At 34.7% G+C, this 18,287-nt stretch overlaps 1 protein-coding gene across 1 annotated transcript in view; it reads left to right on the top strand.

Annotated features, from left to right (window-relative positions):
• The window catches only part of ME2 (malic enzyme 2), a 44,764-nt gene extending 27,982 nt beyond the window's left edge, over positions 1-16,782 (top strand). The window contains exons 11-16 of the mRNA XM_031441891.2: positions 1,041-1,155; positions 3,116-3,258; positions 7,843-7,945; positions 14,273-14,343; positions 15,110-15,208; positions 16,358-16,782. Coding sequence (XP_031297751.1) covers positions 1,041-1,155; positions 3,116-3,258; positions 7,843-7,945; positions 14,273-14,343; positions 15,110-15,208; positions 16,358-16,525 — 699 coding nt within the window. The 3' untranslated portion in view covers positions 16,526-16,782. The remainder of the gene's footprint in view (positions 1-1,040; positions 1,156-3,115; positions 3,259-7,842; positions 7,946-14,272; positions 14,344-15,109; positions 15,209-16,357) is intronic.
• Positions 16,783-18,287: the final 1,505 nt, after the last annotated feature.

Genomic DNA, 18,287 nt, shown 5'->3' on the forward strand with positions numbered 1-18,287 from the left:
GCCAGTGTTTTGAGAACCTGATCTGCTGAGCCTGTATTTCAGTCTTGTAATTAACTTTCCAGCCAAGTGATGTGTGCTGCCCTTCCCAGCCCCTGCTGGTTCTGACCTGGGGTTATTCTGGAGTTCTGATGAAAAAAGTTACCTCTGCAGGGGAGGTGGTCTTTTTTGCCAAAATAAGGTTATGGGTTTCTAAGCCTGGTTGGTTTTTGCATCAGCATGTTTTAGTCTGGTTTTTTTTTGTTGTTGTTGTTTTGTTGTTTTTTTGTTTTGTTTTGTTTTGGTTTGTTTTTTAAGTTGTTGAGAAATTCTTCATTGTTCTAGTATGTCAGTGGTACTGTTCGCTCCTGCTCTTGCGACACTACTAAGGGTTTAAGTTTTAAAGTTTTTGACCTGGGATTTGAGGAGTACAGGTGTGTTCCTTCATTAAGCTATCTTGAACCAGAATTCCTCTTTCCTCTTGTTTCTGAACTCTTGGTAGTGTAAGTCCATGATTTCTATCTGTAACTCTTAAATCCTGAAAGCTCTGAAATCCCAGAGTTTCCTGAAATTCATTTGGTAACAAATCCGACAGACCTGAGCTTATCAGCAAAATTAAAGAGGATATTTTAATGTTCACCTTCTGTATTTAGTATGACTCTTCCTAAGGTTTGTTCAGTTGTGGAGTGCCCATTGGGAGGGTACTTTTGATATTATCATAATACATTTCTAAAATAAATTTTGAATTCCAAAATACATCTAGCCCAGGTTAGGGATTCTAGGCCTTTGTACCATATTTGAATTAGGAGGACTTCACAGCATAAATGAGTTTTGAGAGGGACTAGAAAGTTTCTGGTTATAATGGGATTTGACTTGATTTGTGTTTTATATTTGGGTTTATGTGCAATATGAAGATAGAATTGGAAAACATGGGTTGAAGAGAAAAGTAAATGAAAACAAAAAGACACTCCTATTATAGAAACAATATGTGGCTTATAGTGACATCTTTTCAATTATTCCTCGTAAGCATTTACTAAAAACCTGTATTTTATCTAAAAATTCAGGGACGGAAAGCTAAAATAGACAGTCATCAGGAACCATTTGCTCACTTAGCCCCAGAGAGCATACCTGATACTTTTGAAGATGCAGTAAATACACTGAAGCCTTCAGCTATAATTGGTAAGTAAAGTTGCTCCATTACTTACCTGTGCATTGCCAGTCATAACTTCCATGCAGGATTACTAAAAACGAAATGACAGATTTTACCTAGCTTTCAGCATATAGGATGTTTTCTGTGATGGCTTTTTTTAATTGTCATATAGTTGATGTACAATATTATATATGTCACAGGTGTACACTATAGTGATCCATAATTTTTAAAAGTTATACTCCATTTACAGTTATTGTAAAATCTTGGCTATATTCCCTGTGTTGTATGTGATAGCTTTTAGGTACAGTGTGTAAAGTCCTGTTAACGGATGTTGCTTGTACTTTTAACTTCTGGAAGCTGTGTGATTGGTCATGCTTTGCTTTTAGAGTTGGTTTGACTGGTGGGCTCAAAACCTGAAAAAGACCAAGGTTATTGGACAGACTGTACCAAGAAAATCCTATGCAGAGTCAAAGATTTTCATTGGCAACAAAGCTGAAAGCTTTTGATATGTTTCAAGAGTCAGGCATTGCATAGCTGACATTAGACTATGCAACATGGCATTAAGTTCACAGCAGAAATTGTAAAAGTCTTTAAAAGAGGTACTATTTCATTTCCTTTGTAGCTGTAAGATTTGAATCTAATTTTTCTTGTAATTTTGCCTATTTCTTGGAGGAGCCCTAGGGAATGTTAAATAGTAAATTTACTGTAACAGTAAACTTCTAAGGTCAGGAAAAAGACGTTTATATTAGCTTCTTCATTGATTACAACTCACCATTTTTTAAGAGTGAGAAATAATCTTAAAGATCGTACAACCTATTTCTCTCAAAATTCACTATGGAAACCTAAGAACTTGGCAATTGACTCTGTCCCTGGAGGGTCAAGGAAACAAAAAGAAAAAAATGTTTAATTCTTTTAGAACTTAGGATTCCTAAGAATATGTACACATACTTCCACATGAGGAAACTCTATAAATTCCTTTTTTACACGAGAAAAACAAGCACAGATCTGTTAAGCAATTTGCGCAAGATCTGTGAATATTTCATTTAGCTAGGAGTGACAGAGCAAGCACTGAAACACTGGTCTCCAGATCAGTATTTTTCTTCATTGCATACCAGTTTGTAAAATGGAATTAAAAATTATTTTAATAGTCAAAAATGTCTTCTTATTGGATGAACTGAATAAACACTCAGCTGAGGCACTGCATGGTCATCCCCAAATTCCCACCACTGACTTTTCTTCCTTAATGCTCTGCTTCCATACACTGCATACTTGGCCCCTGTTACAAGTTTTCTGATTTTCTGTTTACTTTGTGACTTTTCTCTCAACTATAAGCTGCCGGCATTATACTCATTTTTTATATCCTAATGGCCTAACAGAGTGTCTGAGACATTGTAGGAGCTTAATAAAAGATCACTAAACTGAACTGTATCAAGCAAGTGGATTGCTTTAGTCAAGAAGATCTTTTATCCCTCCTGAACTTCTTTAATTTTATAATGAGTACCATAGAGTTTTAACAGTTTAATATTTGAGATGCAAGTTTTAAATTTAAAAAATTTTTATTTGTGGTAAAATATGCATAACATAAAGTTTTCCATCATAACTGCTTGTAAGTGTACAGTTAGGCAGTGAGCGTTAAGTGCGTCCACATTGTTGTGCAGTCCCTAGGACTACCATTTCATTTTGCAAACCTGAAGCTTTGTGCCTGTGAGACAACAAGGTAGTCTTATTACTCTTTTTACTTCCCACAATTTACTATGTCTGCGGTAGACAATAAATATTTAAGTGAAAAATGTTAGCATTTTGTTGTTTTTCTTTTCAGATTTTAAGATTGTGTTCCTGCAGAGTTATCTCAGCAGTGTAAAACCTTATCTTTGCAATGGGCGTTTACCTTTGCCTTTGTTAGGTTAAATCTATTGTAGAAATGCTGTTGATGAGAATGTTGTATTTAACCTGTAATGAAGCTCCTTTTTTCCCCCTTATTTAATACAGGAGTTGCAGGAGCTGGCCGACTTTTCACTCCTGATGTAATCAAAGCCATGGCTGATATCAATGAAAGGCCTATAATATTTGCATTAAGTAACCCTACAGCAAAGGCTGAGTGCACGGCTGAAGAAGCATATACACTTACAGAGGTACTAGTCAATAATAGTATGAATTGGTTGTTTTGCCTCTATTAGCCTGTTGGTTATACAGTCTTTCCATGGTTGCTCTGGGATGATAGTGTGCATCTGTAGATCATCAAATTCTAATATAAATTATTGCTTGTATCGATTCTGGAAAGCAGTTACTTTATATATAAAGTTTTAGCATCCTCATGCCTTTGTGCTATTGTGCATTTTAATTCTCTATTTTATTTAAAAAAATTTTTTTAATAGGGGGAGGTAATTTTAGGTTTATTTATCTGTTTAGTTTTTTTTTAAACAGAGGTACTGGGAATTGAACCAGTGCACTCTACTGCTGAGCTAAATAACCTCCCCTTCATTGTCTCTGTATGTTAAATCCCAAGAAACTTTATTGTTTTAAACAAAAATTATTCATTTAGATGTATCTACATTTTAATATTTTCTATTGCCATTCCATCCTTCATGCACGTCTGTGCTTCTGTTGAGGATTATATTCTTCTACCAGAAGAACTTTCCTCAAGTGTGAGTCTGATGGATTCTCTTGCTAATTTCCTTATTTTGTCTTCAGTTTGAAGGATATTTATATTTTTACTGTGCATACTGTGCATGGAAGTAAAAGTTGGTAGATACTTTATTTCAGCAATCTGGATATATCATTCTGTTGTTTTCTGACTTCTGATTTCTTTCTGACACACATCATTTTGTCTTGAGTTTTAAGCAATTTTACTATTATAGACCTAGGTACAGTTTCCTTTGTATTTATTCTACCTGGGGATCTTAGAGCTCTTGAATCTGTGGCTTAGTGTCTTTTTTTTCTTTTTTCTTTCCCTTTTGGTCTCTTTTGGAAATCTCTCTAATTTGGACACATTCTCTCTCTTGTCGGACTCTAATTATGTGAGTGTCAGTCTTTTTCACCATCTCATATACCTCTTACATGATTTTCTATATGTACCATCCTGTTTGCTCTCTGTTTCACTCTGGTGATTTTCTTTGGACTTATTTTCCAGTTTTCATATTCTCTTTTTAGCTGTGCTAATCTGTTGTTAGATTCTTAATTTCGTTGCATTTTTCATTTGTGGAATTTCTCTTTGATTCTTTTCATAATAATTTATTAATTTAGTGACATAGACATAAAATCACATATTATAAAAACAATCAACTTATAAATACTGCTTTCTCACCCTCACTTGTCATGAAATAATTGTTTTTACCTTCTTTAAATGTATCTTCACCATGAGAGGCCGTTTTTTCTTTTGAGGCATTTGACAGCTGTCTGGAACAAATTTTTACTTTCATCTGAATTGTTTAAAATTTTGAATTCTTTGACAGTGCCACTGGGTTATACCCCAGTTGCAAGTAATTGCTTATATACCATTATGATAGTTGTTTTTTTCCCCTCCTGTTCCTTGGGGATATATTTGGAATCTCCACAATGTAATCAATCACTTTCTGTATTGTTATTACAAATGATCTTTAAGTGGCTCTAGGAAGTGACTTTTAAAGGCTTGTTCATAATGATATATAGCAGTAATAATTGCTAGGTCATGCCCTTGAGAATAATTAATAAATCTTATAAATGTTTTTATATTTAAAAAAATTTTTAATATGGAAAATTTCAAGCATATACAAAATCAGAAAGAACAGTATAATTGACTTCCATGTACCAGTACCCTGCTTCAGAAGTGACCAACTTACTGCCTATCTTGTTTCTTCTGCATCCTGCTCATTTTGGACTTTGGAGCTAGTCTCAGACATTGTCTCATTTTATTATGAATATTACAGTCTACCTCTCAAAAGTTAAAGATTCTTTTAAAAATATAATCACAGTATCATTATGACACCTCACAATTTTAACAATAATTTTTAAAACACTTGATTTTTTTGGATAGCTTGCAGTTCCCTGCTAAAGTTGTCTATCTTATCATTTACTTTCTTGAATATGTGAATCATAATTAATGTCTGATAATAACAAATATCTCACTCTTTGTGAGTCCATTTCTATTTTGTGTCTGTCTTTCCTCTTGATTATCCAGTTCTTGTCTTTTTGTAAGCCCAGTTTTACTTGTTTTTTGCTTCCTTATAGAATGCTAGATAGTGTGGATGAAGAATTACAACAATAATTTGAAGCTAGGGATGAAGTTTCCTTCCTCCAGGGGGGATCTGCCTTCCTCCCAGAGGCTGTTCGTCTGGGGTAGCTCCCCATTTAATTCATCAGGATGCCATCCCTGGAAGGCCTTGTCTGTTTCCACAGTTTACCTTGTCTCTTGGGTATGAATCAAAAGCCCTGGAGTATTTATCAGCCCCTCACCCCTAGTGGGCCCTGAACTTTACTTTTTCTCTGCCGTCATGAGACTCCTGATAGCTTTGCTGCTCTGGCTCTCAGCCACAGATTTTGCTTTTGAGATCATTCACCTTGAGGGGGAAAGCTTCAAATGCTGGGCTCGAATATCTTGCTTTCCTCTTTTTTGGATCTTGACTATCTCCCACTTCCAGGCTCTCCCTATCTTGATAGCATTTAATGTTTTTTAATATATTTGATCCGATTTTTCTCATTGGTAGCAGAGGGATAGCTGGTGTGAGACGACAACTGGAACACTGTTGCCAGAGCAGAACTCTCCCCCTGAACTTTCTGAACTCAGTATTCATGCTCTTGATGTATTTAGCATTATTTTTTCTATTGTTATAGATTTCATTTTGACACGTATATTCTCTCAAAATTCCTTTCAATTCTGTATCATTACTCTGTTAGCCAAAATACATTCTCTTTATTACTGGCTTCCAACAGTTACAATAATTACTGAAACTTCTAATAATTATTGAAATCTTTTCTTTTGAAATCATCCACAATGTCAGCATACAGATATATATATATTTTTAGATTAGTCTCTTTAGTACACTGCCTTCCTCTTACCAAAGAATGGTTTTACTTTTAGCTTAATTGCTTATCCTATTAACCAGTCTTTACTACTGAAAACTAGTGGTTATTGCCCCCCCAAGTTAAATCTTAGTCTTATATAATGACTGTTTGATAAATACACTCAGTGTATAATGGGCTTTGGCATTTCCAAAATATAAAACATTTAAATGTTTTGGGCAATAGCACTATATCAGTGGAAGACTGTTCAAATGTTTAAGGATTTTATTTTTTGAATAAATATTTCTGTAATAGATATACACTATTTGAATGAATAAAAATTCCCCAAGGAAATTAGTTTGACATACTGTATTTTATCAGTTCTAAGTTGCAGTTTTTTCCCACAATTTTTATAACTTTGCAATTATTATCTCTTAAAAATGATAAAGCATTGTGTCAGAGTTTAATTTTACATAATTTTTCCTTTAGTGTTACATAAAATAATGGTATAAATGTATGTATCTATACTTACCTCTAAATTTTTAGTCCCCTTTTGTGTTCGGTGGAGGGATGTCTTGATGTAACTCTAACACCCTCTGCTGCTTCGTGAGAAGAATACTTTAAAAAAAAAAAGTTTTCATATTTTAATGGAAAGTTCTTCATAGAATAAAGAATAGGCCAAGTTGGACTTCAGAATGTTATCATTAAGATCTGGCTACTTTACAGCTATAGATTGATTATGAAGGAAGAAGAAGAAGGAAAAAAAAGATGGCCTGGAATGAATTTCTGTTGAATCTTGCCATTCTAGAGAAGATGCCCACGATTGTTCTAAATCTCCACATTTACCGATGCCATGAGGACATAGCATTTTTCCCATAAAGAGCTTCACTGTATAATCCACTTTATAAATCTATTAAAATTTATGGTGGCCCCCAAATAATCTGCATTATTATATACATTATTATTGTGGTAACATGTATAGCATTAACCATGACCTAACCTTAATCTTCAAAGAAGCAAAATTTTTGTCACAAGTAAAGCTGTGCTTGGACAGGTTGAGAATGGCAATAGCTGCTGTAGAAAATGCTATAGCTGTCTGGAGCTGTGGGTCCAGGATAGCCATCTGGGCCCACCACTAGCATAGCTGACTTGCTTCTGCGCTTAAACCTTAGAGCATTTTGAAATTGCATGTCTTACAAAAGCAATAATTACTATACATGGTAGATCTTCAGATTGTCCAAAGGGTCAATTTCTTGAGTTTCTTGATTTAAATTGAGACAATGGTAATCTCATAAGCCTTTTATGTGGGCCACATTAACTGAGTTAACACATATAAAGTACCTGGTGCAGAGCCAAAAACAGCTGAAGTACAGTAAATGACAGCTTATTTAATTTTTGATGTTTTCCCCTCATTCACAGATGTTTATAGCAATTTTATTATGAGAGATAGTATTTTTTGGCCACCTCCATTTTTCAGAGTTTTAAAGGAAATAGAAGTGTCACATTTGAAAAAGCTTATTAATGGACATTCTTCAACTTTATTTGAATGTATGCTATGCATAAAGCAATCCTCAGTCTAATAAGGATGTTAATGAAAGGATTATGTTATATAGTAAATTATGCCTGCTTGCAAATAATATATTGGTCGACTTTACTACAAGGTTTAATTTTTTTGAACTCATCTCAATTTTCTAATCCACATAAAGTAACAAAATTGAGGTTATTTCATTTGTCAACAGGGAAGGTGTTTGTTTGCCAGTGGCAGTCCATTTGAGCCAGTGAAACTCAGTGATGGGCAAGTCTTTACACCAGGTCAAGGAAACAATGTATATATATTTCCAGGTAAATACCGTCATTCTTTATGTTATAGAGTAATCATTAATCACATTAAAATTCCTTATGAGATTCTTTAGCATTTAAGTGAACCACTGTATTTACTACAGGATTTTGGAATGAATGTACAGGAAAAGCCAGAGAATTCAGCAAAACCAACTTGCTCTATTTCCCCTGGAAACCTGTTTATTCATATTGCTCATTAAACTTGTTTTTATGCTAGAAATAAGTAGTACATGTTTCATACAAATGCACAAGGAACAGAATGTTAAAAAAATTGTTTAACCCTCTTTGTCTCCCCTTGGTATCTCCTTACCACACTTAATCAGCTGTAACCATTGTGGTTTCCTTTGAGTTTTTCTGATGGTTACCGTCACGACTGGCACACTTACTTCCCCTTATCTCCATCGTTCCAACTCCAGACTGCATGTGTGAACTTGTGAAATAAAAATACCTCCTGAACCTCCCTTCCTCTCTCTACCTCTCAATTTACATTAGTACCTTTAGTTTTCCTAGTAGTTACCTTTATCTCTATACAGTATAGTTAAAGAGCTTCCACAAGCAATTTAAGACAGTTTTTTATTAGCTTACTGCAGTGAAGAAAAAATCTGGTATTTAACTATCTTATCCCTTCTTACTCCGTCTCTCAATTATGGTTGGTCAGTATTTCTACATCTGTATTTCTACATTGTAGAGAAGTTTTTGAAACTTACATTGTGTTCTGCTGTTTTCCATGTTTTGAATATGGATTGATTCTGAAATTACATGGTTATATTTTATTGATGTCTAAACAAGAGTGTGGTTTGATAAATACAGCAGAATATGTAATTCTGTATCACAGATTTTTGACACTCAGAGTCTTTTAAGTGTCAGGTATAATGAAGCCTCCTTTAATTTCTCGCCAGCTTTCTTCCCTTCATCCTGACCCTGCTCCACAGCAAACCATTTCCGTGGAGCTTCTTCTGTTCCCACGTACGCTGTTCCTCTCTGTCTTGGTCTCATTTTTCCGGAATACATCTCTAATACATTTTTTACAAAGCATGGATGATAACTGAGTTTTTAATGTATCTGAAAATGTCTTTATTTTGTTCTCTCACTGATAGTTTGGTTGGGTAGAGATTTGTAGATTCAAAGTCATTTTCCTCAGACCTTTGAAAACATTTCTCCATTCACTTTTAGCTCCCAGTACTGCTGATGAGAAATCTGAAGTCAGTGAGATTCTCACTCCTTCATACATACAAGCTGTTTCTCCCTAAATGTGCTTAAATGTTCTCTTTATCCTTAGATTTCTGAAAGATTAGTGGGATGCATCCAGGTATGGGCTTTATTTCCCCTTATCATGCGTGCCTGTGGGTGGGCCAATTTACCGTATCTTCTTTTCCAAAGGATTTTTTTGTTTGTTTGTTTTGTTTTTTTTTATTTTGTTTTACTGTTTTTCCCCCTCCTTTCTTTCCTTCCATTTGTTACTTCTGTTTTTCCCTCATGGAACTAGTGTTAGACCATGGTTACATCCCTCTGTTGTCCTTGACTGGTAGATTGTATTTCCATTTTTACCTCTTGTCTTTTTTGTTCTATAATATGGGGGATGTTCATCTCTCTTTTGTTTTTTTAGCACTTTTAGTGTTTGTTTTGTTTCAACAGTCTGTTTTCTTTTTATTATGGAAAAGTTCAAATATACACAAAAGTAGAGGAAAGAATGAAGTCCCATGTTCCATTCTCCCACCTTTTGGCACTTGTCAACTTGTAGCCAGCGTTATTGAATCTATATTCCCACCCACTCTGCCTTCCCTGGGCTATTTTAAAGCAAATCAGAGATATATAAGTTCATTAATACAAGTACTTCAGTATGTATCTCTAAAAAAGTAAGTTTTTAAAAAATTAACCATAATACTGGTATCACACCAAAGGGAATTAACAGTAATTGCTTACTGTCATATCATCAGCTTAGTAGGTTCAATTTTTTTTATTTGCAATACCTTTTCTTATCCTAGAATAACTCTTAAACAGCCTTTTTTTTTAAATGGTTGCAGCATCCTTTCAAAGCTCTCCTGAGAGTTACTAAGATTCTTTTAAATATTTCTTCCTTTGTGCTGTTTATTTTCTTTAAGTTTATGGTGATCCTTAGTTCATTCATTTTAATGAAAGACTTATGTTGAGTAAAATAAGGATTTGGCTTGAATTTCCTTTGTACTGTGTCTTTCTTCTTGTGGGCCTCCCCCTGAATCGCTGACAGCAGGCTCTAACTAAGCCTTCATGACAGGTGGATTTATAGCATACAGAGGCTGGCATCATGTAAAGCATGCTATTATAACCTGTTAACGTAGAGATCTTTGGCCTGTGAATATCCAGGTGTGCTTTCCTCCTTTTTTCTCCGTGTAGTTGTGGTTGTCTGGAGTTTTACTCTGCTTGTCTCTTAAGACCTATCATCTGTAACAGATTTTTCCTATCACTGATGCTCTCTTTCTAGAACTTAGTCATGTTCAAAATCAGTCTATTCCATCCAGCAATGTTTCTATGGCATAAAGTCATCAGAACATAAAAAGAATACTTTTCTGCTGATTTTAACAAAGCCATTTTTATATCAGATATGACTAATAAAGAATTTGGTAATTGATTACTTTTATATAACATTTCAAAGTCCTAACTTTATTAATAACGGTTATTAGCACTATAAGTATATCCATAAAAATGACTTGATAGTGGAGGTTAAAATGGGCTTAAAAACAGGAGGATTGGCCAAAAGTCTGTTCATAAAGCAATTAAAAACTTAAGGCTGTGGTAATGTTTGCATTACCTACTCCAGCAATTATAACAACTGGATGAACAACAAAAATAAAACCTTAAAAGGGTCAGAGACTTCCTGATAAGGAAGAAGTGGCTGAGTGGTAAAGCCATGCTTTTCATGGAGGGAGGACAAGGTGGACTGTGGCACCTGCCAAGGATGGGATTACAGTGAACCACTTCCCACCCTGGGCTGAAACCCTAAAGGACTGTACCTTGGAGTATGGGTATAGCTTGTACTTGAAGTGATCTAGAAAAACCTCAGGCTTTTGTTTGGGGCCCACCAGTGCCCACAAGTGCCAGCAGAAGCAAACAGATCTTCTCTGCCACAAGATGACATTATCCTATTCCTCAAGTTACTTTTTACAAATAAAATTTCAAATACAATCCCAGTTAAAAATGAAGGATAATGAGGCACATAAGGAGACAACACAAGCTAAAAGTAGCAGGTGCAACAAAAAGAAAACTCTAGAACTCTAAATATCAAGCAAGTGCTATGAAACAAATATGCTTATTATATTTATGGAAATAAAAGCCAAACTTGAAAAGTTCAGCCAAGTAACACTATATTCTAGAATTGAAAAATACAACAAATTAAGAACTTGGTGAATGATGCTTATAGCGAATTAGACCAAAGAGAATTAATAAGATGAAAGATAGGCCAGAAGAAACGATCCAGGGACCAAAACGAGAGGAAAACATAAAAAAACAGATAAGATACGGACCTTTCATTGATACGCATTTAACTGAGATCGCAGGGGAAGATGAGCGTAAGAATGAAGCAGAAGCAGTATTTGCAGGCTTCATGGCTGAGAATTTCTGGGAATTGATGAATGACGTCCATATACAATATTCAGGGAGCTCGGTGAAATCCACATCTAGGAACGTCATTGTGAGGCTTCAGAAAACAATGACAAAGAGAAGACTATGAATGAAGCCAGAGCAAAAGTATTTCCTTCAAAGGAGCAACTGTCAGACCTACGACGACTGAGTCCTCAACAGCAGCCAGATGCCAGAAGGCAGTGGAGTGATCTATGTAAATGGCTTATACAAGACACTTGTTAAGTGGAGTTTCATTACACAGTGACAATATCTTTCAAGGATTAAGGCAAAATGAGGACATTTTTAGAAGGAGGAAAAAAAAAAAAAAATAAGATTCAGCACCTGTCGACCTGTAAGGAAGGAAAATAAATTCTGAAGAGTATTCCTTAGGCAGAAGAAAAGTAATCCCAGCTAGAAACTCAAGAGATGTAGGAAAGAATGAAGAGCAAAGAAAGTTGTGAATATTTGAGTTAAATAAAATGAGTATTGTACATATGGGGCAAAACAGTAATGATGTGGGATTTTGAAAGATACAGAGACAAAATTGAATTGCACAATAATAGCTTAGTGGTTAAATAGAGTTAAATTCAGGAGAAACTTGCATTGTCTGGCAGGATGGTAAATTAAAAATTAACATGAAATTTTAATAAGGATGCATATTATAAATTTGAGGATAACCACTAGAAGAATGGAAAAACTTCCAAACTATGATAAGAGAATGTTAGGGGAGGAAATGAAATCATTTTTTAAAAAATACAAAAGGCAAGAAAAGAAGATGAAAGGGAATATGGAATAGACAAGACAAATGTAAGAAGACAATAGATTTTGCCCCCAAACATTTAAGTAACTACCTGAAATGTATATGGGACAAATACTCAACTTAAAAAATATAATTATCTAGAGGCTAGATTAAAATAAGGAAGCTGTTAACCTCCATGAACTTCTTCTCATCCCTGAGTAACTGAGTGACTTCTCCACTCTGGTAGAGACTGCTGAGACACTAAATAGTGTGAAACCCAGCCTGGGGTTTGCCATCCTTATTCTCATTACAATCAATAAATTTTTTAGTTCCTAACCCTTACATGTAAGAAACACTCAAAGATTACTGATCATTTAAAGTCTCATATGAGTAGTTTATTTCATAAAAGAAGCTAGACACACAGAAAAAAAGCAGTTTAAGAAAAAAAGGGATTATGTGGGGAGATGAAATGTTTAAAAAAACTATCAGTATCCTCATGGAGACAAAACAAATCCCAGAAACAAGGCAGATTTTTATTTCAAAAATGAGCTCTGGAAAATGAAAAGTTTGATAGAAGGATTATAAGAAAAAATTGAAGTTAACTGTAAGTGGAAGAAAGATCAGAAGGTGGAAAATAAAAGAAGAAAATTAGAGGACTAATCCAGGAGGTGCAATATCAGAAAATAGAAATTTCAGGGAGAGAGAACAAAAATGGAGGGAAGGAAATTATCAGAGACTTCGTGAATATTTCCCCAAACTGAAAGACACAGATTTGCAGATAGGAAAGGCCCAGCCACCAAGTGCCAAATGTGATGGGCGAAAGTAACACACCTCAGAACGTTGGGTACAAAAAAAGATCCTACATATTTGCAGAGATGTAACAAAAGACAATCACTGAAGAAGGATCTGGAATCAAACTGGCACCGGACTTGTCACCAACAGCGCTGGAAGCTAGAAGGTATTGAAACAGTACCTCACAACTCTGAAGGGAGATTATCTCCAAACTAGACTTCTAAACCCAGACAAACTATCAAATAAGTGGAAAGTAGTAAAAGTATTAGGGGTGGGAGCTGGAGGAGGGGGCGCATCTTCAAAAATGCAAGATTTCAAAAAATGTCTCTCACACACTGGTTTTCAGAAGACGACTGGGGAATATATCCTACCCCAAAAAGACAATAACAAAAGTACTGGGAAGTGAGTGAGATTTAGGAAGTGGACTCAACTTAGAAGCGAAGGGAATCCCCATGAAGATGAAGAGATTTTCCAGGATGGTAACTCCGTATCTGAAATGGAAAGCGACCAGGCCAGATCAGAGCTTCAGCAGAGACTTATTCTTGGGGATGAAGTTAGGGAGGTATGAGGTAGCTGAAGTTATATAGAAGAGGAAAATTTATGATATCATGTTAATTCATGGCTCAGCTGTGAATAGCACTTATGAAGCCATAATAGAAACATTGAATATTGATTCAACCAATATGCTCTCTGTCGGGAAGAAGGCTGGAAATGTGCAAGAAAGCTAAATACTTATTTCCCTCAGGAAGGAGTCAGTGATCTCTAAAACTAAAAGTCAATCAGAAGAAACAAGCAAGCTGTTTAGGAATGAAAGAAAGAAGCATTAAAATAATCAGCTGAAAGAATGAAAAGTAGTTGCCTCTGTAGAGCAAGGAAATGGAGGATTAGAGGTGGGCTGGGAATTGATGTTTTTGTTAACAACTGCTGATGAATTATGTGATAAATGTGAAAACTAAACTGAGAAAAGCCGTTTGATATTTCTAAAACTGTTTCATCTAGTAAATAAGAATTATAACAGTTGAAGATCATTTGATTTTTAACGCTCAAATGTCTGTCTTCTCTTGGCTGCTTTGTTTTTTTGGAAGGGCTGTTTGGGGTGGAGGTTGGTTACCATTAATTTGCTTTAATCGATGAATTTATTTGGCTCCTCTCGTAATTTAAAAAGTGACCTTACTAAATAAAGCATTTAAAATGTGTTCCAGGCGTGGCTTTAGCTGTTATTCTCTGTAACACCCGGCATATTAGTGACCATGTTTTCCTAGAAGCTGCAAAGGTAAATGTTTTAAATAGTGTTTTGTTAGAACTTTATAAAGGATGAATTGTAAAGAAGAATGAATCTTAAAAGCAGAAACAGAATGGGTTAAATCGGCCTTAGGAATGGAAAGGAAGTTACTTTTTTGGTTTACCTTCTACTTTGGCATAAAAGTAACTCACCATGATTTTTCAAATGTTTGTGAGCATTGAATCCTTTCATATTCATAACATACATACTGTACCTGTATCATACGTATCTGAAGGTAACATAATTGTGACAGCATAGATAAAATGTGACTCCATGAATTTTTTTAAACATTATTTTATTGAGTTATAGTCATTTTACAATGTTGTGTCAAATTCCAGTGTAGAGTACAATTTTTCAGTTATACATGAACATACATATATTCATTGTACTCTGTGCAGTTTTTTAATGGACAAGTACTGGTTTATTTGGAGTGCTGGCCTGTTGGAGGTCCAGACTTTGCAATATGAATTCTGAAGAACTCACATTAATACAGATATTAATGTCTATTTTATAGTAGCTGTTTTAATTACGCCAAACTCTGTATGTACTGAATAGAGTATGTCTGTAAATCTTTAAATCTGGTTATTTCTATACTGTTCAGTGGTGAACAGTTTTAATTTCTGTAGTACTGTAAGTGTATTCCTGCTAGAAATAATTCCCTTTATTATTCTCTGCTCCCCCAACCCGTTTCCCATTTTGTTAGGTCCTTATTCTGTTATTTAAGCAAACAAAAGTGAAATTCTGTTTTTCTCATCAGGCTCTGACAAGTCAATTGACGGATAAAGAGCTAGCTCAGGGGAGACTTTACCCACCACTTGCAAATATTCAGGAAGTTTCTCTTAACATTGCTATTAAAGTAAGTAATAATTTATACCTCTTCACATCAATTTTAATGGCGTTTTCTTATGCAAGTATCACTAGTTTATTAGAGAAAAACTAAAAACAGTTAGAGGGAGCAAACAAGAAATTTTAGGTCACCCATATTTTTACTATCAGAATCTAACCCATGTTATTAATTTGGGTTTGTTGCCTTCTAGTCTTTTCTTCCCAAACACGTATTACATATGTACACACGTGCAGTCACCTGTGCCTGTTTTTAAAATTGGTTTCTTGCTGCATTTTTTTTCCACTTAATATCTTGTATGTCTTTTCCCATGCAAATCAGTAATAATTTTCCTGATCATTAATGCTTTGTGGAATTCTTTTTGTTATACTTTGTTTAACCATTTTTCATTTTGGGGGCATTTAGCATCTTTCATTTTATTAGAAATAATACTGTAGTGAACATCCTTGGATGTTCTTATATGCAGTCTTTATGTGCATATGTGGTTGTTTTTTTCTTAAGATAAATTTCCTAAGAACAAAAGGATTAACATGGTAAGGCTTCTGATACACATACATTGCCAATGATTCTTCAGAAAAGTATTGATTTACATTGCACCTGTTAGATATGAGTGTATGTTTTCCCATACCTCTGCCAATACTTAGAATTTTTTTTAATTTTTCATATTTAATAGGTAAAAATTGTATTTTATTTTTACTTAAAGCATTTTACTAATCTGAAGGAGTTTTAATATTTATTGAACAACATTTCTTCCATATTTGTCCTCTGCTTTCTAATACTGGGCTCTTTAAATATTAAGGGTAATGATCCTTCTGTTTGTTATGGCACAAGTATTGTCCCATTTGTCATGTATTTTAATTTTGGAATTTTTTGATATACCATTTTTTGAAAAATTAATGGAATGATCTGTTTATTTTATGGATTCTTTCCTTACGTCTTATGAATGTTAATGCTTTCTCCCACTCCAAAATCATAAATACCTACCTACATTTTCTAATCACATACAATTTTTTAATCCCTGTGAGATTTTAGTGTGTGATGTGAAATAGAGAAACATTTTTTTTTTCTGGGTAGTTAACTAGTTGCCCCAGCACCAATTGATTGAGAATGCTCCTTTTATTAACATAAAAGCCTACACAAGTAATCTTTTATATTTTTCAGGTTACAGAATACCTGTACGCTAATAAAATGGCTTTCCGATACCCAGAACCCGAGGACAAGGCCAAATTCATTCGAGAACGAATATGGCGAAGCGAATATGATTCCCTGCTGCCGGATGTGTATGACTGGCCTGAGTCTGGGTCGTGCCCGCCCCCGATAGCGGAGTAGAAGCACGGCACGGAGAAGTACTTTACGTGCTTCACAGAACTCTTTTTTTCCAGACAGAAAGCGATAATGTTATCAAATTCATGGGTTTTTCTGTGTTTTTGTTCTCCCCCACCACTTATTTTTCCCCGTACGCGGTAGGCGTTGACTACGTTGTCAATGCCCGCAGGCATCCTGCAATCAGATGACCATAATGCTTTCATTCTGATTTCTGACTCATACCACATCAAAGAGATATTAAAAATGTACTTGTGAATGTCTTCACTTGTGCTCTTGTTCACTGTTGCCAGAGTATTTGCTACTGCCTAGTACAGCTCATAGTCTTCTCTAACCCAGCTTAGGGCTACCAAGATAGAAATTTACTTCTATGCCTATGAGTACAGAATTTTGAGAAGAAGCCAAATTTAACCTAATTTTAAGGACAAATTGTCAATATCGAGAAATGTTCTTTTATTTCTGCTTTATTTTACCTTCCTGTTCAGCAGGTCCCTTCCAGCAGATAGATGGAGAGAAATATGAAAAATCTACCCTATTATTTATTTTCTGAAACTGAAACTTAACAAACATTAGAGAAATGGGAGCTACCACTGCCTTTAGACAGATAAACAAAAGTCTTTGTTTCCAGTAGTGTATAAAAATCACAGTGTAACTTTAAAATAAAGGTAGTATCTTAAATTTAATTGCTTCAGTTATGCTGCTTTATTGCCCAACTAGGAATTTAGGTTTGCTTATTAGGAGAAACAAATATTTTCATTTTCTTTACTTCTAGATGATTCTGAAGAGGGGTAAATGATACTTAATGCATAAATTATGATTTTGACATCGTGTGACTTTTGACAAATTAGTCATATGTTTCACATCTAAATGAGCCGTATTTAGACTCACATTGACTGGAGAGTCCATACTCCTAAAGAGCAGTGATGCTTTTTATTACTTGAGATAATTTTGGAATGTTCAGATAATACGTTCCTTTGAATATCATTAGTAGTGACAACTCTTTGTCCACTGAAGATGGATTTAATTTTTTGAAACCATCAAAATTAATTTAGAGCTAAGTAGGGATGAATAAGAGAGGTGTTCAGACCAGTAAATGCCATTTTAATTGCAGTAAAATGGGTAAAAGTTGGCTAGTGAGACCAATTTTTTCATGTGGCTGACATTGGAGAGTTCTAAGGGAAAATCCAAAAGCACTTTGAGTAGTAGTTTGCTATATATAAGCCTAACACGGTTCCTTTGGGGAAACAAGCAAAACTTTTAAATGCCCATTCTAGAAATCTTAACAACGAAAAATTATTCATAGCTACATACCAGTGTGCACGTTACTTGATATTTCCCTTCACAGTCCTTGATAGGTTAGATGTGATTCTGTATGGGGATATAAGGGCTTCATTTTTATGTTCCTCTTTCCTTCTACTTATAGGTAAAGATTGATTCATAATAATTTTGAATATAATTCAGTGTTTTAAGAATGCTAGAAATGGCATTGCCATATAGAGCATGGGGAAATGTAAATGGTTAAATCCACATAACAGATGAGTCAAGTCAGAGGTCTGTTATATAAACCTGTTTCGTAAAATAAGCAATCAGGTCACAATTTGTTTCAATTAAATATGAAAGGTTAATGTTTTTCATGTTACCTTTGTCAAAACAAAATCACCCATAAAAATATTCTCTGAAATCTTGGTTTTAGTTTAACATTACGAGTGTAATAATTACAAACCTGTTGTTTGCTTTAATGGTTATTGAAGGCAGGATCATACTGGAT

The sequence above is a fragment of the Camelus dromedarius genome, chromosome 28 (assembly GCF_036321535.1).
Source record: "Camelus dromedarius isolate mCamDro1 chromosome 28, mCamDro1.pat, whole genome shotgun sequence".
NCBI classification, from domain to species: Eukaryota; Metazoa; Chordata; class Mammalia; order Artiodactyla; family Camelidae; genus Camelus; species Camelus dromedarius.